The sequence below is a fragment of the Triticum dicoccoides genome, chromosome 1B, assembly GCF_002162155.2.
Source record: "Triticum dicoccoides isolate Atlit2015 ecotype Zavitan chromosome 1B, WEW_v2.0, whole genome shotgun sequence".
Classification (NCBI taxonomy): Eukaryota; Viridiplantae; Streptophyta; class Magnoliopsida; order Poales; family Poaceae; genus Triticum; species Triticum dicoccoides.
Window position 1 is genome coordinate 310912132 of NC_041381.1, and position 27548 is coordinate 310939679.

The following is a 27548-nucleotide window of genomic DNA, read 5'->3' on the forward strand; positions in this document are numbered from 1 at the left end:
CTCCGACTTGGAGAAGGGGTCGCCGGGGGCGGGGCAGCTCCGGACTCCAGCGGAGTCCGTTTCCCGCACGGCGGCGGAGGAGGTTGCGGTTGCGCGGGCGAGTTGGGCGGGCTGGGTTTCGGCCCAGTCGGTCCAGGAAGTTTTTTTAAAAATAAAAATCGCCGAAGAGAGAAATTCTAAAAATTCCATAAACAATTTTCACCATCCAAACCTAATATTTAGGACAAGATGAAAATTTTCTGGACTAATATGCAATTTTTTTTTCTAATTCAAATAAAATACGAACAAATAATAATTTGATTTTTAAATTCTTTCTCCAATATTTCTCTTAGGTTGAAGAAGTCATATTATCTTCTCTCATTTATTTTTATTATTGGAAATAATTGGAGAGGAAAATATTAAAATCAAATTGATCCTCTCTTTAAATTTGAAATAAACTCAAATATGAATTTTGTGAAACATCCAACTCTCTCCTTGGGTCCTTGAGTTGCTTAAGATTTCTAGGATCACAACAAAATGCAAAAATAAACATGATATGTATATGATGATCTATGTATAACATCCAAATAGAAAATTGGGATGTTACAGTGGGACTGTGTAATGAACTAGGAGTGCAATGTAATTGCAGTCTTGAGCTGCAATCAGTTTAGTTGATGGAATTTTATGCTTCTCTTAGACCAACCTATAATTGCCCACAGCACACACAGCTTATTAGCGTGAATCATCTATGTTATTTTCAGTCTTCCCACACAATTTTATACCAGCAACCGTTTTCCCACAACACGCACAGCTAACTATGGGAGTTGGCAAAAAAATTGAACACATACTGTGCATATTAGGGTGAATGTTTAGTGTGGATAAATATTTCAGGATCAAATGACAAGGAAATGTGGACCCCCACCCTGAAACTTGGTTATTTCCCCATATAGCTCGTTGTTAGCAGCCCCGAAGGGCGTAAAGGGGGTAAAAGATTTCTCGGAAGCAGCTCTTCGCCTGTGGGAACTTGCTCTTTTCTTAGTTGACTGTTCGATTGAGGGACTACGATGCATTTGACTCATGTTTTTATTCCATTCCAGGATTCATTCATATTCGACCATAACGAGACTCAATAACGAAACTAGGGCCCTTGCTTTCCCAACTGGAGCAGGAAACTTCGCATACCAGCCTGCTAATTCCGGGATTAGCTGTTCTCAAAAAACCGCACTTGTTGGCTCTGCGTCCACTGAAACTGGCAAAGACCGTTTGGCGAAAACGCCGCAGGCGCGAAGAAACAAGGTCTATCTTTTTTATCAGAGGTTGAATCGATCAGAAGAAGAAGAATTAGGCCAAAAATTAGGATACATTCTGGGGGTTCTCGCTTCTCCTTGTTCCTGCTCCTAAGGAGGTTGGGATTCTAGTTTCAATTGGATGTGTCCCGGTAAGATCGTTAACGACTGATATACTGTCTGCTTTATGGCTAAGGAGTGGGAAATCTTTCTCCTGTTACACAAATCAAATGTTTCATTTCATCCGGAAAAATCCACCTCTTTCTCCACAAACAATGTCTTTGTCATTTGACTGATGTTGCTAAGTCACCTTCCACTGCTCTTGCGTCATCCCTTTTCCAATTCTTTTTGTATGGCTCGCGACTTCAAGCGGATAAAGCTGCTATAAAAGCTATGCTTGTCAATCGAGTACGTGATTTTGGATTATTGGAACCGTGTCCTCAGTAAACAAATCTTTCATACCTATTTGAGGTTGTGTTTTAATTACCATAGAATGTTGTTTAATTCTAACAGGAACAGAGGATTCTCAATGTAAACAGAAGATTAACAGTGTGAACAAAATCTCATCATGTGCTACTTATATAGGGATCAAGGCGTTTCGTAACACGATGAACCATAGTTAAAAAATCCTCTACGATCCAAGAGACTGGTGACGTTCGCCGTGTAAACAGAAGATTAATAGTGTGAACAAAATCTCATCCTGTGCTACTTATATGGGGATCAAGGCGTTTCTGAACCATAGTGAAAAAAATCCTCTACGGTGCAATAGACTCAAACGACAAGTCAAGCCAAATCCAATGATTCACATGCAAAGAACTCCTTCAACTTAGAACTCTAATTCTCCACCAGATCAGTGAAAAAACTTTGCCTAAAAAAGGCCCGTGAAATAACTGATCCCATGCTAGTACGTTTCCCTTGCGTAGATTTAAACGCAACCACAACCTCCAATGGCGATTCCTGAATTAGTGGAATTACCACAACCTCCAATGGCGGTTCCCTGAATTAGTGGAATTTCCCTTTCCCTCGCATAGGCCCGCAAACGATGACATGAGCGATCGACCTAGCAGCATATCAATCCCTCAAAAATAACCTATCCGCATATCCATGCACGACTGCCGCCGCCGCAACCTCCTCCCGCGGAGGCCTCACCGATGCTTTCTCCTCCAATGGCGGCTTGGGTGATTTCATGTTCGTCAGCATGGACAGGAGTAACAATACGCCCGATCTCGAGAGGCAGTTTTGGACAAGAAAATAAGTAAGCATCTTCTTGATTCATCAACATCGCTGTCCAGCCTTCTTTTTTTTAGCATAGTACAGACGCAAGCGCTCATGTACACGTGTATACACTCACTCTATGTACGCACACACACACACCCTACCCCATGAGCACCTCCGAGAGACTGAGCCGGCATATCATCTTGAGATTTTACAAAGTCTCCTCACACTGAAACGTATAAGGTTTGCGCACTTTTTCCCACAAGACTCGACCGCATCCATGATCGGATGATCGAGACATAGTCTTTCTGAAGCACTCACTATCTACTCCGGGCAGAACGGTACACCTACTTTCCCCTACATCTGCTAGTCCACCTCTTCGAGAGCTCACGTAACTTACTCAACTATGCCAGAGCCCATAATGGCTTGTGGCTGCACACGAAGTTTCTAGGCATGAAATATCATATGATCCCTTTGAGCCTGGGTGGCAAACCGAAGGAAAAAATCACACGGGTACTCCGGGATTTTCCTAAATAGACAACACTAGGTTCCCCAGGTGCCTCAACCAATCCACCCAGAGGTGTGTTAAAGTTGCCACCTTAAGGTTATCCAAGATTAATAACTCTCAAAACTTCCATGTGAATCACGATACAATCCTCGTCTACAAGCATGGCTAAGCAATAATAAGCATAATGCATATTCCCGGGGTGATCAAAAGGTATTAGGTTCCTACCTCAAGTACTACAACCAAACCACGTGTTACCAATCCTACTCATTGAAATGTTTGAGGGGTAATACTAATGCATAGTAAAAATTGGGTATAGAAGAGTATGATCAAAGTGTAACTTGCCTTGCTGATGATGTGCAAACTCTAGAGATTCGTAGTAACAAGCTTCGCACTCCGGATAATCTGGAGTAGACAAACAGTAGCATACATAAGAAATCACTTAAACGAAACAAGGAGAAAACCAAGAAAAGATCCAAATCAAACACGAAACAAGCAAACGGCTTAAACTAACAAAAGTAAAACCTAACAGCATTATTACCATATAGATTAGATCTTGACAATAGGTACATGTGATTAGCTATGATTTGCAAAAAGAAACAACTCAAACGGAGAGACAAAACTCAAAATACGAACGAAACAAGATCGTTTACTAATCTGAACTAAACTCAAATTTTATAGTAGAAAAATCATGTTCAAGTTGGTTAACTTGAAAGAACAGATCGATACGAAGATTTAGGCGCTGGTTTCATCTAATTTGGACAAACGAGTAAAAAGTTACGCTAGTTTTAAGATTAGGGCTTAAATCGCGAGAAAACTATTTGCGGATAGGTCCCTGGCCGAAAATAAACTAAAAAGAAAAATCTACTGCGAGAACTTCGCTAACAGAACTAAACTAATGAAAACCGTTCGTTAAAACGAACGAATGTTTGTTAAATAAGCAAAAACGAAACTAACCCAATCTAAACCCTAAAACCGAAAAATAAAATGGTCGAACTGGCGGTTCTTACCGGTTTACAAAGAAAACCGGCGGCGGCGAGTTGGATCGGATCGACGGCGCGGCGGCTCCAGCGACGGCGTGCGGTGGCGCGGGCAACGGGGGCGCTGTCGAGGGCGGCGGCGGCGGTGGCGGCGCTCGACGACGGGAGGCGAGGCTGCGAGGCGGCAGGGTTGGCGAGGAGAAACGAGAGGGCGGTGGCGGCTTGTAAAGGACCCCCCCTGGGGGGGGGCTCTCCGACTTGGAGAAGGGGTCGCCGGGGGCGGGGCAGCTCCGGACTCCAGCGGAGTCCGTTTCCCGCACGGCGGCGGAGGCGGTTGCGGTTGCGCGGGCGAGTTGGGCTGGCTAGGTTTCGGCCCAGTCGGTCCGGGAAGTTTTTTTTAAAAAGAATCGCCGAAGATAGAAATTCTAAAAATTCCATAAACAATTTTCACCATCCAAACTTAATATTTAGGACAAGATGAACATTTTTCTGGACTAATATGTAATTTTTTTTCTAATTCAAATAAAATACGAACAAATAATAATTTGATTTTTAAATTCTTTCTCCAATATTTCTCTTAGGTTGAAGGAGTCATATTATCTTCTCTCATTTATTTTTATTATTGGAAATAATTGAAGAGGAAAATATTAAAATCAAATTGATCCTCTCTTTAAATTTGAAATAAACTCAAATATGAATTTTGTGAAACATCCAACTCTCTCCTTGGGTCCTTGAGTTGCTTAAGATTTCTAGGATCACAACAAAATGCAAAAATAAACATGATATGCATATGATGATCTATGTATAACATCCAAATTGAAAATTGGGATGTTACAGTGGGACTGTGTAATGAACTATGAGTGCAATGTAATTGCAGTCTTGAGCTGCAATCAGTTTAGTTGATGGAATTTTATGCTTCTCTTAGACCAACCTATAATTGCCCACATCACACACAGCTTATTAGCATGAATCATCTATGTTATTTTCAGTCTTCCCACACAATTTTATACCAGCAACCGTTTTCCCACAACACGCACAGCTAACTATGGGAGTTGGCAAAATAATTGAACACATACTGTGCATATTAGGGTGAATGTTTAGCGTGGATAAATATTTCAGGACCAAATGACAAGGAAATGTGGACCCCCACCCTGAAACTTGGTTATTTCCCCATATAGCTCGTTGTTAGCAGCCCCGAAGGGCGTAAAGGGGGTAAAAGATTTCTCGGAAGCAGCTCTCCACCTGTGGGAACTTGCTCTTTTCTTAGTTGACTGTTCGATTGAGGGACTACGATGCATTTGACTCATGTTTTTATTCCATTCCAGGATTCATTCATATTCGACCATAATGAGACTCAATAACGAAACTAGGGCCCTTGCTTTCCCAACTGGAGCAGGAAACTTCGCATACCGGTCTGCTAATTTCGGGATTAGCTGTTCTCAAAAAACTGCACTTGTTGGCTCTGCGTCCACTGAAACTGGCAAAGACCGTTTGGCGAAAACGCCGCAGGCGCGAAGAACCAAGGTCTATCTTTTTTATCAGAGGTTGAATCGATCAGAAGAAGAAGAATTAGGCCAAAAATTAGGATACATTCTGGGGGTTCTCGCTTCTCCTTGTTCCTGCTCCTAAGGAGGTTGGGATTCTAGTTTCAATTGGATGTGTCCCGGTAAGATCGTTAACGACTGATATACTGCCTGCTTTATGGCTAAGGAGTGGGAAATCTTTCTCCTGTTACACAAATCAAATGTTTCATTTCATCCGGGAAAAGCCACCTCTTTCTCCACAAACAATGTCTTTGTCATTTGACTGATGTTGCTAAGTCACCTTCCGCTGCTCTTGCGTCATCCCTTTTCCAATTCTTTTTGTATGGCTCGCGACTTCAAGCGGATAAAGCTGCTATAAAAGCTATGCTTGTCAATCGAGTAGGTGATTTTGGATTACTGGAACCGTGTCCTCAGTAAACAAATCTTTCATACCTATTTGAGGTTGTGTTTTAATTACCATAGAATGTTGTTTAATTCTAACATGAACAGAGGATTCTCAATGTAAACAGAAGATTAGCAGTGTGAACAAAATCTCATCATGTGCTACTTATATAGGGATCAAGGCGTTTCGTAACACGATGAACCATAGTTAAAAAATCCTCTACGATCCAAGAGACTGGTGACGTTCGCCGTGTAAACAGAAGATTAATAGTGTGAACAAAATCTCATCCTGTGCTACTTATATGGGGATCAAGGCGTTTCTGAACCATAGTTAAAAAAATCCTCTACGGTGCAATAGACTCAAACGACAAGTCAAGCCAAATCCAATGATTCACATGCAAAGAACTCCTTCAACTTAGAACTCTAATTCTCCACCAGATCAGTGAAAAAACTTTGCCTAAAAAAGGCCCGTGAAATAACTGATCCCGTGCTAGTACGTTTTCCTTGCGTAGATTTAAACGCAACCACCCACCAGATCAGTGAAAAAACTTTGCCTAAAAAAGGCCCGTGAAATAACTGATCCCGTGCTAATACGTTTTCCTTGCGTAGATTTAAACGCAACCACAACCTCCAATGGCGATTCCTGAATTAGTGGAATTACCACAACCTCCAATGGCGGTTCCCTGAATTAGTGGAATTTCCCTTTCTCTCGCGTAGGCCCGCAAACGATGACATGAGCGATCAACCTAGCAGCATATCAATCCCTCAAAAATAACCTATCCGCATATCCATGCACGACTGCCGCCGCCGCAACCTCCTCCCGCGGAGGCCTCACCGATGCTTTCTCCTCCAATGGCAGCTTGGGTGATTTCATGTTCGTCAGCATGGACAGGAGTAACAATACCCCCGATCTCGAGAGGCAGTTTTGGACAAGAAAATAAGTAAACATCTTCTTGATTCATCAACATTGTTGTCCAGCCTTCTTTTTTTTAGCATAGTACAGACGCAAGCGCTCATGTACACGTGTATACACTCACCCTATGAACGCGCACACACACACCTTACCCCATGAGCACCTCCGAGAGACTGAGCCGGCATATCATCTTGAGATTTTACAAAGTCTCCTCACACTGAAAGCGTATCGCCGAAAATCCTGAATAAATCCAGGATAAATGCGAGCACCAGAACTCTGGTGGGCTGGGAATACCACTATCCATCTAACCATCCCAACCACAGGTTGGTTCACAGTTGTCCGGCCTTCTGACTAAATAATTTGGCTGTGTTGGTGATCCATGAAATACAAGGTTTGAGAATTACTAGGATCCATGGATAATGATAATAGCTGAGCAAAAATTAATTACAAAATCCATGGTGGATTTAATCTAATAGGTGGCAAAATTAATCTTAGCATTGCAAATTATGAAGTTAATTCTAGCTGTGCGCCATAAAGAGTCGTTTAAATAATTTTTCGGTGGCAAACTATGAAATATAGTACAATGCACGCAACTAACTTGGAAAAATCTTAACAAAAGTAATATACATAATTAAATCATGAAAGCAGGTCGACTAGTGTCGCACTCCATTGTTAAAAAGTTAAATGCAACCCGCGTTTTAAACAATCAAAACATGCATTATACATAAAGAGCCCAAGTTTTGTTTTCGCCCCGGCCCGAAATCTTAGGACCGGCCCTGGGCACAAGATTAGTGTTGCATGATGAAAATGTAAACTATATGGTGGCAAGCAATTTTGCATTGATCCCTTGGTAATACAATGTGCGCTTTACTCAAAATCTGACCTCTCACGAGTCATTACATGGAAATGTAGCATATCTCGTACAAATGAAACTTTACACAACAATTTGTTCCGAAGTGTAAAACAAGCTACAACAGGTGTGTATTTTGTACAAAACTCGGACTTTGGACCACTAATTGTTCCAGTATGAACCTAGAGAACGCCCATGGTTTTACACCTACGGGTTCCCTTACCAATTTGACAAGCTGGCAACGTCCCCAAAGATCATTCATTCGCGCCCTGCATCAGCTCAAACCACTGCGCAGCAGAAAACAGCAGAGATATGAATCCAGCATCCATTTGTTAACTAAGTAATGAAATGAGCCAAAAATATGTGTTGCTCAATACCTGTCTGAGCAAATCGGCCAGTGTGCGAGGAAGCGCTTCTATGTTCTTCAGCATAACATAGTAAGGGAACGGAAATGAGTCCATATATTTTCCCAAGATTAGTTTGTCTCCTTCATAGCACGCTTCCTGGAAAGAAAATGCCGTCAGAATTTAAACTACCTAAGTTAATGGCTGTGCAAAACCATGTCAGTGAAAGTATTGAAGTACACACCAGTGAGTTCATAATGGATTCCTCATGACTATCTAGGAGTACATATGCAATCATTCTCCTTCTGTTTAGAACATTCCTGATACAGCGCCTCAAATTTTCCTGCTCCCATAGAGTGAACTTCAGCACTAAAACAATAAGCATTGTTTAATCCATAAGCAAATATGAAAGGAAAGTGCTTATACCTTTTCATGGAACTTTCCATCAGATATTACAAGTATGAGTTGCTGAAGTGGATTTTGCCCTGATGGCGTGCGCGACCTTGCCACAGCAGCATCAAGCATTGTATTCAGATGCATCAAGAGATCAGCAACTGGTTGATCCTCAATTTTGTTGTCTTGCTCAAAGGACAGACTAGAGATCATCTGCACAGAGAGAGAGAGAGAGAGAGAGAGAGAGAGAGAGAGACGTTAGTATTACTCCATTATAGTTGACAAAAGCACACGAGATGCCGTACCTTGACTCCAGCTTCTGCATTGAAGATCTGATCAAAATCATGCAAGACTTTAACGTTCCCTCTTTTCCCGAAACTTGCAACTGCGAACTGCCCAACCTCAAGTTGCGACATGGCCCGGCAAACTGTAACTAATGCTTCAATTGCAACTTTTCCACACTTGCCCTCGGACATGCTTTGTGAGTCATCGACAGCAATAACCACCTGGTAATTTCGTTTATTGGGTTTAGTTCGTCGCAACCATATCTTGTCCCTGCGAAACTGGCTTGCAATATATGGAATAACCTGACAGAAGACAAAATAATGTGTGTGTAAGTGCACATTCTTGAGAGGGACATCGAGAGAAAAGGAGGAGGAGCATGTCACTATGACTGACAAAGGGCAAAGAGAATACAAGTACCTTCTTCATGTTTATTCTCTTTCCGGTTCTGTAATCTCCTTGAAGCTTACTTGCAAGAGTTGGTTCCATGACAAGGCGCAATTGCTCTGCCAGTTCTTGGGATAATTTCATGGTTGCCAATTCGAGATTTCTCCAGTCCATGATAGTCCTTCCCGTTTCTTCATTAATTATGTCCAGATCCATCTGAGTAGCCATCTCCCTGTCACTTGTTAGGGCATCCAGCTGAACTACCCTGTCATCTGTCAGACGCTGCTTGAATGAAACAACATCTCCAGAAGTGTCAATTATTTCATCTTGAACCAAATCCTCAATGGATGCATCAGTCTGAATATCTCTTCTCTCCAATCTGTTGGCACTTTCGGACTTGTTGACGCGTGATTGTGAAGTTTGAAGATGGGGCATTTCAGGCTTGTTATCCCCGGGTATCCTCTCATCAGGTTGCTCCACTTGGGCACGGGTTTCATCATCTAACATGGGTTGCCTGACTTGCAGCTCGTCATTGATTTGATCAGCTGTCGCGTCACCCAATGCTTGTGAGGTGCTCTGCTCACCCTCAGGCACATAACGAAATTCAGTAGCACTCTCATCATCAATATGGTGTCCAGTTTCTGGTTGATGATCCTGGGTATCAGCTGAGACTCTTGCTCGTTCTTTCCAGTCTTCCAATGCGTCTCCAATGCTCCTGAAAGGATTTGTCTGCTTGATGTGTGATGGTGGAGCATCAGGCTGCAGCTCTGGCTTGGAGTTGGACAAATTTCTTGAACCTTCACCAGAGTTGGGCATAGAGATTTCCAGACTAGGCACTTCATTATTTGAAAAATCTACAGAAGGAGCAACTCCACTGCTCATGTCCATGCTGTTGGCCAAGTTTGCTTCAGATTCTTTGTTAGAGTCTGTTTCCAATTGGCTGGGTGTTATACCTTGTGAAGGATGTACAAGTGACTCGATTTTGTCCAACTGTTGCTTCTCCATGTTGTTTGGCTCCACATTTCTATCTTCATCATCATCCCCTTCATTATCAACCACATTGTCACCATCATGTGTGGGATCGTCTTCCTCCATATCTTCTGACCCAACTGCACCATCATCTTCTTGCTGCCCCTCTTCTGGGCCCATATCTTCGTTGTCAGGATTGTCAGCACCCATGTCATCGGCTTGTTCTGTGTCATCCATGTTGACATCCTCATCCTCTTTGTCCAGTTCAGTGAGTTCAGGTCCTGTTCGATCATCATATGCATCAGCTTTGTTCATTACATCATCAGTATTCTCATCAGCATCCTCACAAGCACTTGGTTCATCATCCATATCATTATTCTTGCCTTGCTCGTTATCATCTGTCTCCACGGTATCTGTCTCCATGGGACATTCGTCCTTAGCACGCAATTCCCTATCATTCTCATCTGCCCCCTTGGCTAATGAACCCGACTCATACTTCTCTTCAGACGTCTTAGAATCATCATCTTCGTTTTTGTCCCAGGATTTCTTGGCAACCATTTCACTGGCATCACCAGTGTCACCCATCTGACTATCCAAGTTGTCTTCATCCTCGCTGCCTGAGTCATTGCTTTCATTCTCAGAAACATCAGCTAATTCAGCAGCAAAATCTCCTTCCATTTCAATTGCTTGATCATCATCCTTAGGAGTTTGATCTCCCTTACACTGAGCATCCTGCTAAATATCAGCAGACTGGTTAGCTTCGCTAAAAAATCTAAGATTAAAACTATTGTTCAAACACACTAACCATTTCATTGGTGCCCTCAAGTTGTGATATATCATCTATTTTAGAGCTTGCACTCTCTTGACCTTCCCCCTCACCCATGCCAGTTCCAGTTCCTGTTGCATCCTTCTGTCCGTCTGAAGCATCTTCAGCTGTATCTTCGACGCAACCAAACCCCTCCGCACATAGATAAATAAAAAGATCCCCGAGTGCATGAGTCATTTCAGATGTCTGGAACCATTAGGGAAAAAAGGCAATGAGAAGGGGGGAGGGGGATCATTACAACCAAAACAGGGGAAAGGACAAGTACAAACTATACTAAACCAAAGACAAGCTTACTCTTCTGTGAGCTTCCAAAAGTTCAGAAAGTATGCCTTCGGCTGATGACAGGATCACACCCAGCAAAACACGAAGATGCATTAACTGTGCCTCTATTATAGAACACATCTCAGGTTTGTAGTCTACCAGTTTCCTCTGTTGGATAACAATACGGATCAGATGGCGAAGCAAAATAATCCACATGTATTGAAGGAGAAGGAACATACACTATAAGAAGACAAACAAAGGGCGAAGGAACATACCACTAAAACAGAAAGATTTTCACCAGCGTCACAGACATGGTCCATTTGAAGATTCATGACATACGAATGCAAAATATCTTTCCAGGAGGTAATATTCCCCTCTAACGAGGGTTCTTTAGTTTCATCAATGGATCTCCCAAGACCAGTGAGATGTCCTACAACACCGACAGCTAGTGCGAAGGTTTCCTTAAAAGCTTCTGCATATGCATCTTCAGGCTTTTGTTCATCAGAGAATAGTCCATGCTTGTCTTTAAGTTCTCTAGAGAAACTCTCTGTTGCTATCTTCCCCTACACAACATTGAGCATGCTTAAGAACCAAATGAAGAGATGGTAATTTCAAATAACTATATCCATACATGAGCAAGATATGAGTGCAACATCAGAACAAAACAGAAATCTTTTTCTGCATTTGGGAATGGCTATGGTAAAAAATGTGTACTGAAGTGCATAAAATAGGAAGACGTCTAGTAGTAACATTTCTGCAGGACCTACACCTCTTAGGCATACTAGAGGAAAAATAATAAGCATATCACCAGTACAGCAATCAAAACATCAAGCATCCTTTGCATTACACCTCTTAAGCATACTACTAGAGGAAACAACAATAAGCATATCACCAGTACAGCACTCAAAACATCAAAGCATCCTTTGCATTAGTCAGCATTCATATAGGTAATTAACACAAACCTTGTCCAGTAACTCTTTGAAACGAGAGAGCAGAACTTTCTTCACAGATCTCAGTGCAACATCCTGGTGGCATAAAACCTGTATATCCTCTCTAAATGTGTTGACAAGCTGGCAATTCACAGCAACAAGTTGTTCCATCTCCATTGTAGCAAGAGGCATATTTTTGTGGGCACCAGCAAGGATATTGTTGGATCCAACTAAGAATTTGTCTAATAAATCCTGCAAAAAATAGAACAGAATTATTATGCACATACTGATAAGTTTAGCTAAGTTATAGTACTCAAAGGATATTCAGCTCAAGTTATTGGACCAAAAAGGCACATTGCAATGTCATCAACTTATTTGAAGCATGCATAAAAAACAGGGCATAAATTCTCAGATGACAACCAAAAGGAAACCCCCTAACTTTCCTGGTTTCAGTTAGCTCGTATGCAGGCTGTAAGTGTCAAGAAACAAACAAATCTTACCTTGGATTCAGAAAATCTTGTAATAAACTTTTCCAAAAGAGTTGACATCGCGGCAACTTCTACTTCAAAGTTGTCACAAGAGGCATGATGAGAGCCTTTGAAGGTTTTGAGCAACAAGTTGGTGTCCGTGGCCATAGCTAGCATATTGTCAAAAAATTGCTACAAAAGAAGTGCAAAAGCACGTGTCAAACTAAATACATAGATTCCATACAACTAAAAAGCTTTAAGTACAGGAAATCATACCTTTTGCTGCCACATGGAAATTAGCAGTACATTTTGGCAGGATGATAGAGATCCGCTCTTCCCTACAAAAGGACAAGTCATAAGTTTCACTTACTTAAATATATACTCCCTCCGTCCCATAATGTAAGATGTTTTTGCAAGCTGTTTTAGCTTCCAAAAACGTCTTATATTATGGGACAGAGGGAGTAAATGGAAAAGAAAAGGCACAGATCTAGAGGTACCTCCTGAACCTAATAATAAGATCATATGCCGAAACTGGTTCAGCTGCTCAAATAGATCATAAGCAAGATGTCTTTGTTCACACAACGTAGTCAAAAGATGGTTCATAAAGGACGCAGCCTTATTAACCTGCAAAAGAGGCTCAAGCAGTCAAACCATAAACAAGAATTTGACAATGCATCATCTATGGCATCAAAACAACAAAACATAAAGGAACTAACCTCTACTAAGTCTAGATCTTTGTTAAATTTCAAGGAAATTTGCTTAAGTTGTTGCACCGTTGCCAAACATCTGAAGTACTGCTGATTTGCAAGCTTCCAGTTATTTGCGCCCAATAGGGTAGAATGAATAGAGCTAACATCTTCACACGCTTTTTGCGTGGTCACTTGTTGGAGTAAATGTGTTGTGTTGTATGACTGCTCCAAAAACAACGGGCTTGGTGCATCCAACTCGTTTCCCCACTAGAAGACATTAAGTTGTCAAGAGTCAATTTTGTAGGCAAAAATACAAGGGATACTACCAACAAGATATCCTTACAATAAATTAATTTCTTTTCAATTTCACACCACAGCATTCAACAGCCAAACAAAATATAGCAGAAGCAGAAAATTAGTTTTTGCCATTAACTGTACCTCATGACTCGTTGGCCTGTGCTTTGAGAGTCCACATTCCTCGAGTGTCTTGAACAAACTGGACAAAGCAGTTTTCTTCTGGTTCTTTTTACCATGCTTAAGTATAGAACCAAAATCAGCCGCATTACAAATCCTCTCAAGTGCATACCAAAAGAATTTCAATCTATCGTTGAGTTCAGTTTCATCTTGTTGGTGGTTCATATTGTGCACAACAGCATATACAGATTCTGTCAACAAAAAGAACAATGGTTTAACATCACACACACTAAATGAAAATTAAGGGACAAAACATGTGGGAAAAGAACAAGTTTCCACAGAGGGGTGGGGGGTTATAACCTTTCACGTTGGGAACTGCAGCAGCACTATCGTTTGCATGCAATAATGTTCGCAGTGACAGAGAAGCCTGGTTTTTCCACTTGTTGTACCACAAAAACCTGGAAGAAAGAGGGGAACCTAAGAATATGCAATGGTGCAGATTAAATAAATATATATGGTCCTTATGGGACAACCTTTCACCAAGTTTCTCCGTGTCAACAGGAAACTGTGATTCAGGTATCTCAGGATCAAGCCAACATGGAACTTTTCTTGCTGTAGCCTCTTCATTCAGCAGGGCAATAACAGGTTTCTTCAAAATATCCTATAAAAAAGTAAACTGCCCAATAAATATATTTTCCAAAATTGTTATTGAAGATAAGCACAAATGTCAGAACAGTGGAGCACTAAGCAATACACCCGCTATTCCTGGACGCAGGATATATTAAGGCTTTGTTATAATATAAGCCTTTGGCCATTACTCCATTAATACATGTTTATATGATACAAATCAAAACTACAGTAGGTACTTTTGAAAACAGATCTGGTGATATCAATTTAATGTCTTTTCCAGTAGGTACTTCTCAATTAAGCCCTATAAACTGGAAAGGAGGTAATTAACAGTAATTGCAATGCATGCATGCATGAAGTACATGCATTGGTCAATTTTCTCTTAATCCTTGCATGCAATAATTTAATGCACCTTGAAATCTGAACATGTGATGGGGAACAATCAAATTGAGACTTATAAAACGGGAAACCTAAAATTTTGAGATAAGCCCTATAAACCAGAAAGGAGGGAGTATAAACTGTATAATAACAAAGTAATTCTTTTATGGAACAAATAAAGTAATTCCTGGTGTGAAAACCCTGTCTTCACAAAACCTAATATGCCCTACATGCGGAAAGAGAGGGAGTGGTAGTTTAGAAACCCTATTATACATGATTGCTTCGATAATGGCAAAAAGATTTACGGAAGTGCTAATGACTTGCAGAAAAATGTTTCTGCTGTAATTACAACTAGAGATCATGCGAGCGGAAATTTCCAACTAGAAATGTAACTAAGTAATTCAATGACAGTGTTATTTAATGGGCACAATAGGGTTGCAGAAGAAGCCCTATTCATAGTAACAGAACAAGCATAGCTGCCCTAGCAAAATAACCATAGTAAGCAATTAGTACATACATTGAACCGTTGCAGAAGCTTAAAAATTTTCTGCCTCGTCCTCTTGAAATTTTCAATCGAAGCAAGACTGTATGGATCTTGCTCCCATCGATAAAGCTTAACCTGATCTTTCAACTCCTTTTCAACTGATTCTTTACCGACCTCAATTTGCCGAAGAACACTGAGGAGCAAAAAAAATAAAATCTATTATAACCAACCATAAGAAATGAGCTAGGAATAACTTCACGTGACAAGAACTTACAGTGACAAGAACTGCATGTAGTAACCAAACACGTTGTACAGAATGTTCTGGATTTTCTTCACTGGAGTACTGCCGAGAGACAGAGAAGATAATAATATAGCAAGGCACATTTGCAGAATGAAGGGACCAGTTTGAAAAATATCAGAGATGCAAAAACAAGAAAAACCCAACAACTTCCATAAATAACACGAAATCAACTACACAGCAAACTCTAGACCTCACCTTGAATAAACACCCACACTAGCACCATCAGAAAATTCACCATGGAATGCAAGGAGGAGATGCAATCGTGTCTTGAATTCTCCAAGATTTGATGTTTGGACGAACTCCTCTATGCTGCATTTTGGATAAAGATAACATAAGAAAATATAGACACAACCACGAACAGTGAACAACTGTAGAAGCACTGAAGCATACCTCTTGATTATAGACAAATCATCATTCGTTGGAATGTCACAAGACTGAGAAAGCAATGCTCGCAGTGGAAACCATAGCTGCACAGGTCCAACAATATATTATGTTGAGCAAAACTGAAACTATTAATAAACTAAAATGGAATGTAAATTAAATACAAACTCACTTTTGCAGCATTAGTTTCATACTTTCCCTGGACTTCCTCAAGCAGGATAGGCCAACATTCTAACTCAAGCCTTTGCCATGAAGACAGAAGCATGAATATTGGTGGAAGATGATCTGTGGGGGAAAGAATTAGAGCAATTGAACAGCATAGCTTTGATTTGACAGAGGTTTGAGATGCTGGAAATGTTACAGCCATAATACAAAACCAATTATACGATTTTACCACAAAGACTTTACAGCATGCGAAGGGGTAAGCACAAGTAAATAAACAGTCCTACATTTTACAGTATAAGATTTTACCACCTGAACACAAAGGTGGGAGTCAGAAACTAGAATTCGTCTTGCTACTGAAGATTCAGCCTTTACCTTTAAGAAAGAACTTGGAGTCATTTTCCTGCAATGTTTGAGCTTTCCCAGCCAACAGTTGCAATCCAAGTAAGACCTGCAAGAATAAGGGGGCAGTAGACCAGGATAGCTTAGTATTGAGCTGCAAATTAGTATTATACATGCAATTTATTGGGTACCAAACCTTAGAAAGTGGAGCACTCAGGGGCATTGCCAAAAGGGAAGCGATTATCTCCAATATTTTCAGTAGACCTGGATGATCTGGCCACTCGTCTAAAAAGGTCCTAACTTTCTCTTGAAGTGCAGTTAGTGGCTCAACCATTTTGAATAAAACAGGAGGATTTGGGTCCTGCAAATATGCAAGTAGACTATATATAAGAAGGAGCGACTGGGTATCAAAGGTATAACTTGCAAGACTCGATACCTTGTAAGCATTATAACTATTGCTGCCTAGAGAGGCTGCACAGGTTCGCTGATATTCCAGACAAACACGGAGTAAATTCTCAGGCATGAGTTTCTCATCTAGTGTTGAAGAAGTCAATTCTGGCAGGCCTGGAAAATAATATCAAAAATCAGCAAAGTCCAGCATACATCACTATCTGAAATCATAGTCCATGTACATACCTTTCAGTATTCTTGCACCAAAATCGTACGAGTCTACAAAAGACTGAAGTTTCTGCTGATCACTAATTTGGAATTTTTCAGTCTGAAATAATTTCACCAAGAAAAAGATTAGTTAGCTATGAGAAAGTACATATTTATTATCCCATAAGCATTCATCTTATTTATTCCCTTGGCCTCCTATGTCAAAGAAATATCATCTAAAAGAAGGTCAGAAAGACAACAAGGAACAAAGGTCAAGAAAATTATCATCAACTCCCGTTCCCATGAACATCTATATAGGCATTCAAAGTTAACAGAAGATGCATCTTCTTTCCCATTTTACTATTTACCTTTCCGATAAGATCATGAGATCCAAACAATTGGTTATGTGTTAATATAATACATTTCAGAGCAGACTCTGGAACAAGATCCCATTTGTCTTCAACAGAACCATCATCTTCGTCACTTCTCTCCTGAAGAAAGCAAGAGTGTTCAATATAAAAATATAAAGTGAAAATACAAGCACTTGTAAGAAATACAGAACATTGAAATACCATAATTTTGAAAAACTCAAGCTCCAATTTTTCTTCATTATCTGGACCAGCATTGACATCAGAGTCTATATCTGAAAGTGAAGGCACATCTCCTTTAAAGATGTCCTCTATATCGATGATACGGGACCTGAACTTGTAATACTGAGAATCGTCATTTTCCCTAGCCTTCACACTAGATTTCATATCGATCCACATGCTTTTAAAATAGTCAAAGATCTTCTTCAAAGACTGGAAAGAGAAACTGGTAAGAGACCACACATTATTTCAATTCGAGGTTTATTAACCATGACAATAGGAGTACATACCAGATAAGAAGTTTTATCCATGACAAGGGACTGACAGATACGGTACGTTGTCCGTACTAAAGAAACATGATGAAATGTTACTAGCATCTGCGAATGGGATCTCTGCAATCAGTACAGAAAACACTTACAAACAGCTCCATTGTCCAAATTCTTATAATCTACAGAAGCATAAAATTGAATAGGATAGAAGACAGTTCAATTCACTAACCACTTCATCTGCAACTTCGCCAACATTTAACTGACTTGACACACGAGACAGCTTCTCCAATATATCTACATCCTTGAACTCACTGTATTGAGTTTCCAATTGATCACCAATTGAATAATTTGTTAAATCTGGAACGCCCACTAATGTCATTCCAGCAACATGTCCATTGGGAAACTGCATAAAAGTAAAAATTGCACCCTGCAGAATAGAAAGTGATAACGGTACAGCCGTCAGCATCATATATTCATCGAGTGTGTTCCTATTAACATTAAGCAAGGACATTATATTGCTTCACAACATCTTCAAACAGATGTGAACTAATTTTTGGTGAAGGAACATATTTGACTATATGAAGAGCACTCTAGACAATATATTATAAAAGATTGTCCATGGAGGAAACCTACATATTTCAACTACAGCTGCAAACATATACATACCAGAACTTTTTCGATATCATCTTCTTTCACCTTCTTCAAATATTCTCTCTCAAGAGAACCAGATAGAGCAATTGCCAAGCCAAGTTTCATTTCGTATACGGCAACTTGCACTGGCTGAATCAAATCCACATATTCCCCATACTCTTCTGTCAGTCTCTTAATAAAGTTCCCTGATGTTATCTGTCATAGAATGATTGCAAGACCAATCAATTTTAACTACAGTTATGAGGAGTGGAAAAGAAGAATAAAAATAGCCCAACGGCTCCAGCTAAGACATTAAAATCAGTCCCAACAAATCTCACCTGCCAATTGCAGATTCTGTTAACCTCCAATTGTCCAGCACCTTTGCAGTTTAAATGACTTAACAGATCCTTGCAGTCAGACAACCGTCCCTCAAACTCACAGCATGCTGCAATCAAACTCTTATGTTTAGACTGTCGAGGTCGAAATACAACCTGCAAATAGTGTATGAGGATAAGTATGAATCTCGTCCATCCCGATTCATGCATGCATAGATTACATCAATAAAAAGAAGCACGTGCAACGCAAGATTGAATAATAATGTTGAGGGCTTGGCATGCTTCATCTTGTGCAATAGCCAATCGATCCGGACATTTAGAAAGCGCCATAGCACCATATCACAGAGAAAACAATATACATTATACTCCCTCCGTTCCATAATGTAGCGCATATAGATTTTCTACAAAGTCAAACTTTATAAACTTTGACCAAGTTTATAGAGAAAACTATTTATATCTACAATACAATATGAAAGTATGTCTTGTGATGTATCTAAGCACATGTATTTGGTATTCTAGATGTATATGATTTTCTCTACAAACTTGGTCAAAGTTTATAAAGTTTGACTTTTAGTATATGCGCTACATTGTGGAACGGAGGGAGTACATGTTACTTCCGAAGAAAGGACATTCATCTAGCCGTGAAAGATGAATGCATGTTTACAATAGTGCATCCAATCCCTCACCAGTAAAGAATTAAGAAGTAAAAGAAAAACACTAGCAGCATGGTAGAATCAACAAGATACCGCAGGATCAACACTGTTCAAGAAATCGTTAACTGGTAGCTGCTCGGTCGGTTTAGGAGTAGCGATTACTCGGTGAATCAACCTATTAACTGGATTAATCGGTAGACCAATAATCGGTAGATTGAATAGACTTGCAAACATATATCTAGATTTTTTATGTATTATACCATACCCTCGTCCCAGCTATGTAGTATATTAAAACATGCTGTCGTACACATATGAAAAGCATAGAGAGGAGGTAAAATTATTAATCCTAGCTATTAAGGAGCTGAAGGGGTTATGGGCCAAAAATTTAAGCTTTGTGTGCCCACCTGTTAATGGGCTAGCGGGATTAATCGTCCTAACAACTGATTAATCGGTCTAACTGGCCAATTAATCGGCCTGGCAAGTCAACGCAATGAATAGGTGTTATTCGATTCGGCCACGCTATGAGTAGCGATTAACTGGCCCGTTAACTGATTAATCAGGTGAATTCTTGAACAGTATTCAAAAGAAGTATGAAACATCTAGAACTTAGAATTGAACTGCAAGCGCTGGGTGCTATGCGATTATAAGAACAGAACCTTTGACCGGAGATTCTTCTCTTCAGTTTTCAGCTCTTGCATTAACTTTTGATCATGACAATCTCCTGCTGAGTTAGAGCCCACCAATTCTTCACATTCATGACGGACCTATTAGAAAGAAGATGCTTTCCTTGAGTAAAGGCGATGTCTTATGAAAGCCCTCTAGGTATATGATTTTACAAACAATCAAAATACAGTTTCAGCAATTAACAACATAGCAATGACCTTCTAGGAATGACTGATACAACATAGAAAGCAGGATTATATGAGCTCACAATACTTGCATTGCACCATACTGTATAGCACAAAACAGCTTGCAGGAGCTATGTGCCATAAACAAGAGAATTTTACCTTTCCCTTGAGATCTAGGAGTGAAATCTTCTCCAGGATCTGAGAATGCATAAAAGCAGATAGGAACGCAGGATCTGGATCGTATGAGCTCAACAATAACTGGAAACGCAACATCCCAATATATACCCAGGCAGCCCCAAGATGCAATAAAGAGTCTGCAAGCCCCAAAAGATAATTAAAAAATAAGTGAACGGCGTCTAAATGAATAATCAGAAACAACAAAGAGAGCAGAATTCAATATATTGTAGCAAGCCCTTCACGTTGAGACAGCCTGTTGCGGAAAAACGTGTATGAATGATTTGTAAACTGTAATGAGTGGTGCTGTGCCTAACTGTTCTTCGTAGTCGCTCTTTATCCTGTGCTAAACAGGATACTATCTCAACAACTGTACCAAAATGACACTGGGCATACACCACACAGTAAACATCAGGCCAGAAAGCAGCACATAATTGAGCTATCCATATGTATATTTCACTAAAAAAGCAAATACATGTACCATACCAGCAAGTTTAGACACGGTTGAGGCTGAATTGGTAAGCTTACATATATCACAAATCATTCATTCTAGTTCTAGAGATCCAAAAAGAACATACCACTCGAGTATGATGAGTACAACTCCAGAAGCAAGGACCCTATGAGTTTATTTGACCCTGAGAATGAAGCAAGCACTCCATGACTTGACGAAGATAACAGTGCACAAGCAGTAAGTAGGCATTCATCCTGCGATAGAGCAAGACATGTCAAGAAAAATGCAAGGCCACATAAGAAGATGTACTGCGATTATTAGTGACAATTGAAGGCGCCACATAAGAAGAAATTACAAAGACCTAATATGATGAAGTTCAATAATTACCCTGGGCTGGTCGATTATGTTCACATTACTCAGCATCTAGGATGAGATTTGATAATACACTAGCCTAAGAACTAAACCTACAATCATACTAACTTAAGTTGCTTGGAACACAGACAGGCATCGGTGTGAAAGGATTTGTTATTTGCCATTTAGGTGACTAGATTTTAACACCATGGACAGAAGTGTAAAGTGACAATCATTCAGTTTTTACTTGTTTGCCCTTATTAACTACCCATCTTTCGATCACCAGTACCAATAAGCGTTTAATATGCACATCTGGTGAAAAACTTGTCCTTGGAAAACATATCGTTAAGTATTTACTGTTAAGTATATATGTTGTGTTTGTCTTGTACAGGCCCAGGCCCATAGTCTAGAGTGAGGTATGTTGTGTTTGTCTTGTACAGGCCCAGGCCCATAGTCTAGAGTGAGGCCCAGGCCCATGTAACCTTGTATATCTCTCTCTCCTCCTCAATACAGAAAACTGTTCGGTCATTCTCTCTTCCTCACGTTCTCTAACATGGTATCAGACCAGGACCAAACCCTAGTCCCTCTTCCAGCCGCCACCCATGAAATCGCCGCCGGTGAGGTGATTCAGGCGGATCTGTCTGGTGAGGAGACATCCACATCGCTGCCCCATCCCATCTTCGTCATCAACCTGTAGGAGCTGCTCTCCAGCAGCTCCTCTGTGTGTCCTCACAGCTACTCTGTGAGAATACTTCCCCTGCTCTCCAGCAGCCATCTCCAGCAAGCTCTTGGTGCCTTCCCTGCTCTACAGCAAGCTCCAGGCGTTCCCCCTCCTATATAGCAAGATCCAGCAAGCTCCTCCTTCTATCCAGTGAGATCCAGCAAGCAGCAGCCAGCCTAGTGGGTTGCTGCTCCTGTTTGTGGCTGTCTGCTGCTCATCTCTTGTTGCTGCCTGCAGCTGCTATCAAATTGGGTGTTTCCAGCTGCTGACCGCTCACCACTATGGCAAGAAATGATTTCGGATTTGGTTCTTTGATCATAGATATCAAGCTTGATGGTTCAAACTACAGGGAATGGGCATTTTCTGCCCGGACTGTCTTGAGGACGGCTGGTTTTGTTTCTCATCTGACAGATGATCCACCTAGTCCAAATGATGATGCAGCAAGGAAGTCTTGGCAAAAGATCGATGATCGTGTGATGGGAGTTTTAACTCTGGGTGTTGAACCCTCACTCCGAATGAGTCTTGAGCATCACACTTCAGCTAAAGAGATATGGAAGTACTTTGAGCAGCGCTACCTTCAGCCCAGCAGTGCACCTCATTTCTCCTTGTTGCAGAATTTACACAACACTCGGCAGCCAGAAGACATGTCCATAGAAGAGTACTATGGAGCTTTCACTCGCATCACTGGGCAGCTAGGTTCCATGGTTCCAAAGGGTAATTCTGGTTGTGAGTCATGTGCAGCGAAGGAAAAGTACGACCATCAAACTCTCATGTTTCAGTTTGTGATGGGTCTCAAGCCAGACTTTGAGAACATTCGCACTCAATTGCTTGGTCGTACGACTCCTCCCACCTTGACAGAGGCACTTGCTAGCTTGATCGCTGAGGAGACTCGTCTCCGTTCTCTTGGGACTACTTCTGCGCAGACTCTACACACTAGTGTTCTGGCTTTTCCTCAGCGGCCAGGTGCCTCCAAGGGCACACCTTCAGCTGTCATCTGCTCGTTCTGCAAGAAGGCAGGACACCATAGAGATGGTTGTTTCAAGCTTCATTCAGAGCTGTTAGCTGAGTTTCAGGCTAGACGGGCCCTCAATCAGCAGCGTCGTGCACCCCAGGCTCCTTATCAGCAGCAAGCGAGGGGTGCTTCTGCATCTGTTCTCTCTCAGCCCGCCGTTGCTGCAACCCAGCCTTGGGTTCTGGACTCTGGAGCTTCTTTCCATGTGACCTCTGATCGCTCTCAGCTTGTGTCTTGCCAGCCAGTGCGGGATGGTGCCTCTGTTCAGACTGCTGATGGTACACCTTGTTCTATTACTCATCAGGGTTCTCTTTGCACATCCAAGTTTTCTGTTCCTGCCATCTCCTTTGCTCCAGAGCTGTCCATGAATCTTATGTCTGTTGGCCAGCTTGCTGATATGAACTACTTTGTTGGTTTTGATGACTCATTTTGTTATGTGCAGGACCGTCAGAGCAAGAGGGTCATTGGAACTGGCCATCGCCGTAGAGGATCCACATCCCTCTACATCCTTGACACCTTACACCTTCCTTCAGCTTCCACCACATCCGCCTTCCGGATGGTCGCATCAACATCGAGATCCACTTCGTCGTTTTCTTTTGCCCAGTGGCACCATCGCTTAGGTCACTTGTGTGGTTCTCGTTTATCTACCCTTGTTCGACAAGGTGTTTTGGGTCATGTTTCCATGATGCTGGTTTTCACTGTAAGGGTTGTAAGCTAGGGAAACAAATACAACTTCCATACTCTTCCAGCACTACTCATTCTAGTCATCCTTTTGATTTAGTGGACTCTGATGTATGGGGTCCTTCCCCCTTTGTTTCAAAAGGTGGCCACAAACATTATGTCATATTTGTTGATGATCACTCTCAGACATACTTGGGTCTATTTTATGAAGCATCGTTCTGAGTTGTTTTCTATATATAAGGCTTTTGTACATATGGTCCATACTCAGTTTTCCAGTGATGTTCGTGTTTTTCGTTCTGACTCCGGGGGGGAGTATCTATCTACTGCTTTTCGCGAGTTTCTCTCATCTGAGGGTACTCTCCCTCAGCTTTCATGCCCTGGTGCCCATGCTCAGAATGGTGTTGCTGAGCGTAAGCATCGCCATATTGTTGAGACAGCTCGTACCCTTCTGATTTCTTCCTTTGTCCCCACTCATTTTTGGGGTGAAGCTATCTCAACTGCTGTTTATCTTATCAATCTCCAACCTTCTACTCGCCTTGAGGGCAAGTGTCCTGGTGAGGTTTTGTTTGGTTCTCCTCCCACGTATGACCACCTCCGTGTCTTTGGTTGTACTTGTTATGTTCTTTTAGCACCTCGTGAGCATACCAAGTTGACTACTCAGTCTGCTGAGTGTGTCTTCCTTGGATATAGTCTTGAACATAAGGGCTACCGTTGCTATGATTCTTCTGCTCGCCGCATTCGCTTTTCTCGCGATGTCACTTTTGTTGAGGATCAACCCTTCTTCTATTCCCCTTCCACTAAACCATCATCCTCAACTTCTTTAGAGTCTACCTCGTTTCTTTCACTTCCACCTATCTTTTTAGATGAGTCCATAGCTGAACAACCTTCCTCTGTCCTAACATCAGAACCATCTCCACCACATGTTTCATCTCCTTCCTCACCAGCTCCTTTCTCTCTTCCACTAGCTCCACCTCTAGATAGTCTTCCTTTCCATTACACTCGTCGTTATTCTACTCCTCCAGCCAGTACTTTCCATTACACTCGTCGTTCTAAAGTTCCATGTGACACGCAGTCATCTATGCCTTTGTCTTCTACTCCTCCAGCCAGTACTACTGATCCTTGCACTGACGGCTCTTCTCTAGCAACGCGATACAAGGACTTGTATGCAGGGGTTGTTTCTGAGCCTAGTACCTATCAGGAGGCAGTTGTGTCACCTGAGTGGCAACTGGCTATGTCTGAGGAGCTTGCAGCCTTAGAGCGTACTGGTACATGGGATTTGGTACCATTACCTCCTCGTTCAGTCCCTATCACTTGCAAATGGGTGTATAAGGTTAAAACCAAGTCAAATGGTTCTGTGGAACGCTACAAGGCTCGCCTTGTTGCAAGAGGTTTTCGGCAGTCTCATGGGAAAGATTATGATGAGACGTTTGCTCCTGTTGCTCACATGACTTCAGTTCGAACTCTAATTGCTGTGGCTGCTACTCGGTCATGGAAAATTTACCACATGGATGTGAAGAATGCCTTCCTTCATGGTGATTTACATGAGGAGGTTTATATGCAGCCACCTCCAGGTATCAAGGTTCCATTAGGTTATGTTTGTCGTCTTCGAAAGGCTCTTTATGGGCTTAAGCAAGCCCCTCGTGCCTGGTTTGAGCGGTTCAGTTCTGTGATTCAAGTTGCCGGTTTTTCTCCTAGCGAACATGACCCTGCACTCTTCATTCATACATCTGAGCATGGCCGTACATTGCTTCTACTTTATGTAGGTGACATGTTGATAACTGGAGATGATGTTGGGTATATTGATTTTGTTAAGAAAAAATTGAGTGAACAATTTAAGATGTCAGATTTGGGGTCTCTCAGCTATTTTCTCGGGATTGAGGTTGAGCACACCGATGATGGTTACTATATCTCCCAGCAAAAGTACACTCAGGATTTGATTCTTCGCTCAGGTCTCACTGACACGCGCATTGCTGCTACACCTATGGAGCTTCATCTGCAGTTGCGTCCTACTGATGGCACTCCTCTTGAGGATCCCTCTCGCTACCGTCACATCGTCGGCAGTCTAGTGTACCTCACAGTGACCAGACCTGACATCGCACATGCAGTCCATATTCTCAGTCAATTTGTCTGTGCTCCCACCTCAGTTCATCATGGTCACCTATTCCGAGTCCTTAGGTATTTAAGGGGAACTACATCTCGCCGCTTGTTCTATGCTAATTCCAGTCAGCTCCAGCTTCATGCTTACTCTGATTCCACTTGGGCGAGTGATCCTATTGATCGTCGCTCGGTCACTGGCTATTGCATATTTCTTGGTACATCTCTCATTGCATGGAAATCAAAGAAGCAAACTGCCGTGTCTCGCTCCAGCGCCGAGGCAGAGCTTAGGGCTCTCTCTACTACTACAGCAGAGATTGTATGGCTTCGCTGGCTATTGGATGATCTTGGTGTCTTATGTCATACACCAACACCTCTTCTTTGTGACAGCACTGCTGCTATTCAGATTGCTAATGACCCAGTCAAGCATGAGTTGACCAAACACATTGGTGTGGATGCATTTTTCACTCGATCTCATTGTCAACAATCCACTGTTAAGCTACAATATGTCCTATCAGAGCTTCAAGTCGCAGATTTCTTCACCAAGGCACAAACTAGAGATCAGCATAGGTTTCACACTCTCAAACTTGGTGTATCAGATGCTCCTGACCCACCTTAAGTTTGAAGGGGGGGTGTTAAGTATATATGTTGTGTTTGTCTTGTACAGGCCCAGGCCCATAGTCTAGAGTGAGGTATGTTGTGTTTGTCTTGTACAGGCCCAGGCCCATAGTCTAGAGTGAGGCCCAGGCCCATGTAACCTTGTATATATCTCTCTCCTCAATACAGAAAACTGTTCGGTCATTCTCTCTTCCTCACGTTCTCTAACATTTACAACAAAAGCTTCCAGTGATGACATATATTTGGACTGAGATAATATTTGTTAGATTTCTATGCTAAAATACAACCTGCGGTTCAGGTTTCAAGCATGAAAGCTGGTAATCACAGTAAAAAAACAATTGTGTACAGGAATTCAAGGTCACCATATTCATTATGAAGTAGTGTGCCCACAAATTTTCCAAACAGAAATTAATAAATTTCAATAGTAGCTTAAAATCTAAACCATAAAATGTCCCACATAAACGCTGGCGGAGTCTCTGGCATAGAAAATGCGCTTCTGCATGTAAGCTAAAATGACGGCTCTGATTAGAATTAAAAAAATGTAAATAAAGTACATGCAACTCGCAAGTAATGTGGCACACGAGACTTTAAACAACATCACAAGGATGATACACAAACCTCCAGATGATGTTCGGATTGTTGAAACAGGATGTGCTCTAATTGGCTGTACTCTTCTGGCTTGAAATGCTTCTTATGGGCAAATATGATCTGCAACAGATTGTCAGAAGAGACAACTAAAAGGGGTGGTTGCAAACCAAACAGATATAGATAGAAGTTACCTGTTTGAAGAGCGAATCAGCAGCAGAATAGAGACCACCAACTAAGCTTCCCGCATACGAGACATCTTCCCAGAGACTTCTAGATGACATTCTAAGCATTAAACTGTTCTTCCGATAATCCATCACACATAAATCACCTCGGCTGCAGAAACAGACAAACAATAAGAATATTGTCATCCTGTAAGCATGTACAATGGGGTGTTGTCAGCCTTCTCTTACAGATGCCACGTAGGATAACTGCTAAGTTGGAAGAGAGAAAATAAAAAAGGGGTGTCTTTACTAAGAGATGACCTCTTAGCACTTAAGCTAAGACATTTTTCTCCATTGTACCACTACCAGATGTTATCTCTTAGTTACATGTTTCCGTATTTAATTTTGACGATCACCACATAATTCTAGGCGCATGCACAAAGTAACTGCAACAGATAACACTAAAGAGATAAACCATTGTATAATGTG

At 41.4% G+C, this 27548-nt stretch overlaps 1 protein-coding gene across 2 annotated transcripts in view; it reads right to left on the reverse strand.

Moving 5' to 3' along the window:
* Nucleotides 1–7622: 7622 nt before the first annotated feature.
* Nucleotides 7623–27548, reverse strand: part of LOC119332313 (midasin-like) — a 38276-nt gene continuing 18350 nt past the window's right edge. Inside the window, exons 30-66 of one of the 2 annotated variants that reach the window (XM_037605504.1) lie at nucleotides 27090–27231; nucleotides 26929–27018; nucleotides 20961–21087; nucleotides 20368–20522; nucleotides 20017–20124; nucleotides 18711–18863; nucleotides 18409–18588; nucleotides 17972–18169; nucleotides 17764–17865; nucleotides 17459–17686; nucleotides 17255–17377; nucleotides 16926–17007; nucleotides 16726–16853; nucleotides 16486–16650; nucleotides 16323–16398; nucleotides 15958–16070; nucleotides 15795–15871; nucleotides 15600–15713; nucleotides 15378–15446; nucleotides 15137–15296; nucleotides 14148–14275; nucleotides 13975–14072; nucleotides 13639–13865; nucleotides 13228–13467; nucleotides 13009–13135; nucleotides 12788–12849; nucleotides 12545–12703; nucleotides 12078–12296; nucleotides 11391–11678; nucleotides 11149–11283; nucleotides 10834–11040; nucleotides 9093–10760; nucleotides 8696–8977; nucleotides 8424–8603; nucleotides 8242–8340; nucleotides 8031–8156; nucleotides 7623–7940 (exon numbers count right to left, since the gene is read on the reverse strand). In XM_037605504.1, coding sequence (XP_037461401.1) covers nucleotides 7908–7940; nucleotides 8031–8156; nucleotides 8242–8340; nucleotides 8424–8603; nucleotides 8696–8977; nucleotides 9093–10760; nucleotides 10834–11040; nucleotides 11149–11283; nucleotides 11391–11678; nucleotides 12078–12296; nucleotides 12545–12703; nucleotides 12788–12849; nucleotides 13009–13135; nucleotides 13228–13467; nucleotides 13639–13865; nucleotides 13975–14072; nucleotides 14148–14275; nucleotides 15137–15296; nucleotides 15378–15446; nucleotides 15600–15713; nucleotides 15795–15871; nucleotides 15958–16070; nucleotides 16323–16398; nucleotides 16486–16650; nucleotides 16726–16853; nucleotides 16926–17007; nucleotides 17255–17377; nucleotides 17459–17686; nucleotides 17764–17865; nucleotides 17972–18169; nucleotides 18409–18588; nucleotides 18711–18863; nucleotides 20017–20124; nucleotides 20368–20522; nucleotides 20961–21087; nucleotides 26929–27018; nucleotides 27090–27231 — 6868 coding nt within the window. In that variant the 3' untranslated portion in view covers nucleotides 7623–7907. Of the gene's footprint in view, nucleotides 7941–8030; nucleotides 8157–8241; nucleotides 8341–8423; nucleotides 8604–8695; nucleotides 8978–9092; nucleotides 10764–10833; nucleotides 11041–11148; nucleotides 11284–11390; nucleotides 11679–12077; nucleotides 12297–12544; nucleotides 12704–12787; nucleotides 12850–13008; nucleotides 13136–13227; nucleotides 13468–13638; nucleotides 13866–13974; nucleotides 14073–14147; nucleotides 14276–15136; nucleotides 15297–15377; nucleotides 15447–15599; nucleotides 15714–15794; nucleotides 15872–15957; nucleotides 16071–16322; nucleotides 16399–16485; nucleotides 16651–16725; nucleotides 16854–16925; nucleotides 17008–17254; nucleotides 17378–17458; nucleotides 17687–17763; nucleotides 17866–17971; nucleotides 18170–18408; nucleotides 18589–18710; nucleotides 18864–20016; nucleotides 20125–20367; nucleotides 20523–20960; nucleotides 21088–26928; nucleotides 27019–27089; nucleotides 27232–27548 lie in introns of both variants that reach the window. The other variant, XM_037605499.1, reaches the window with a different exon arrangement.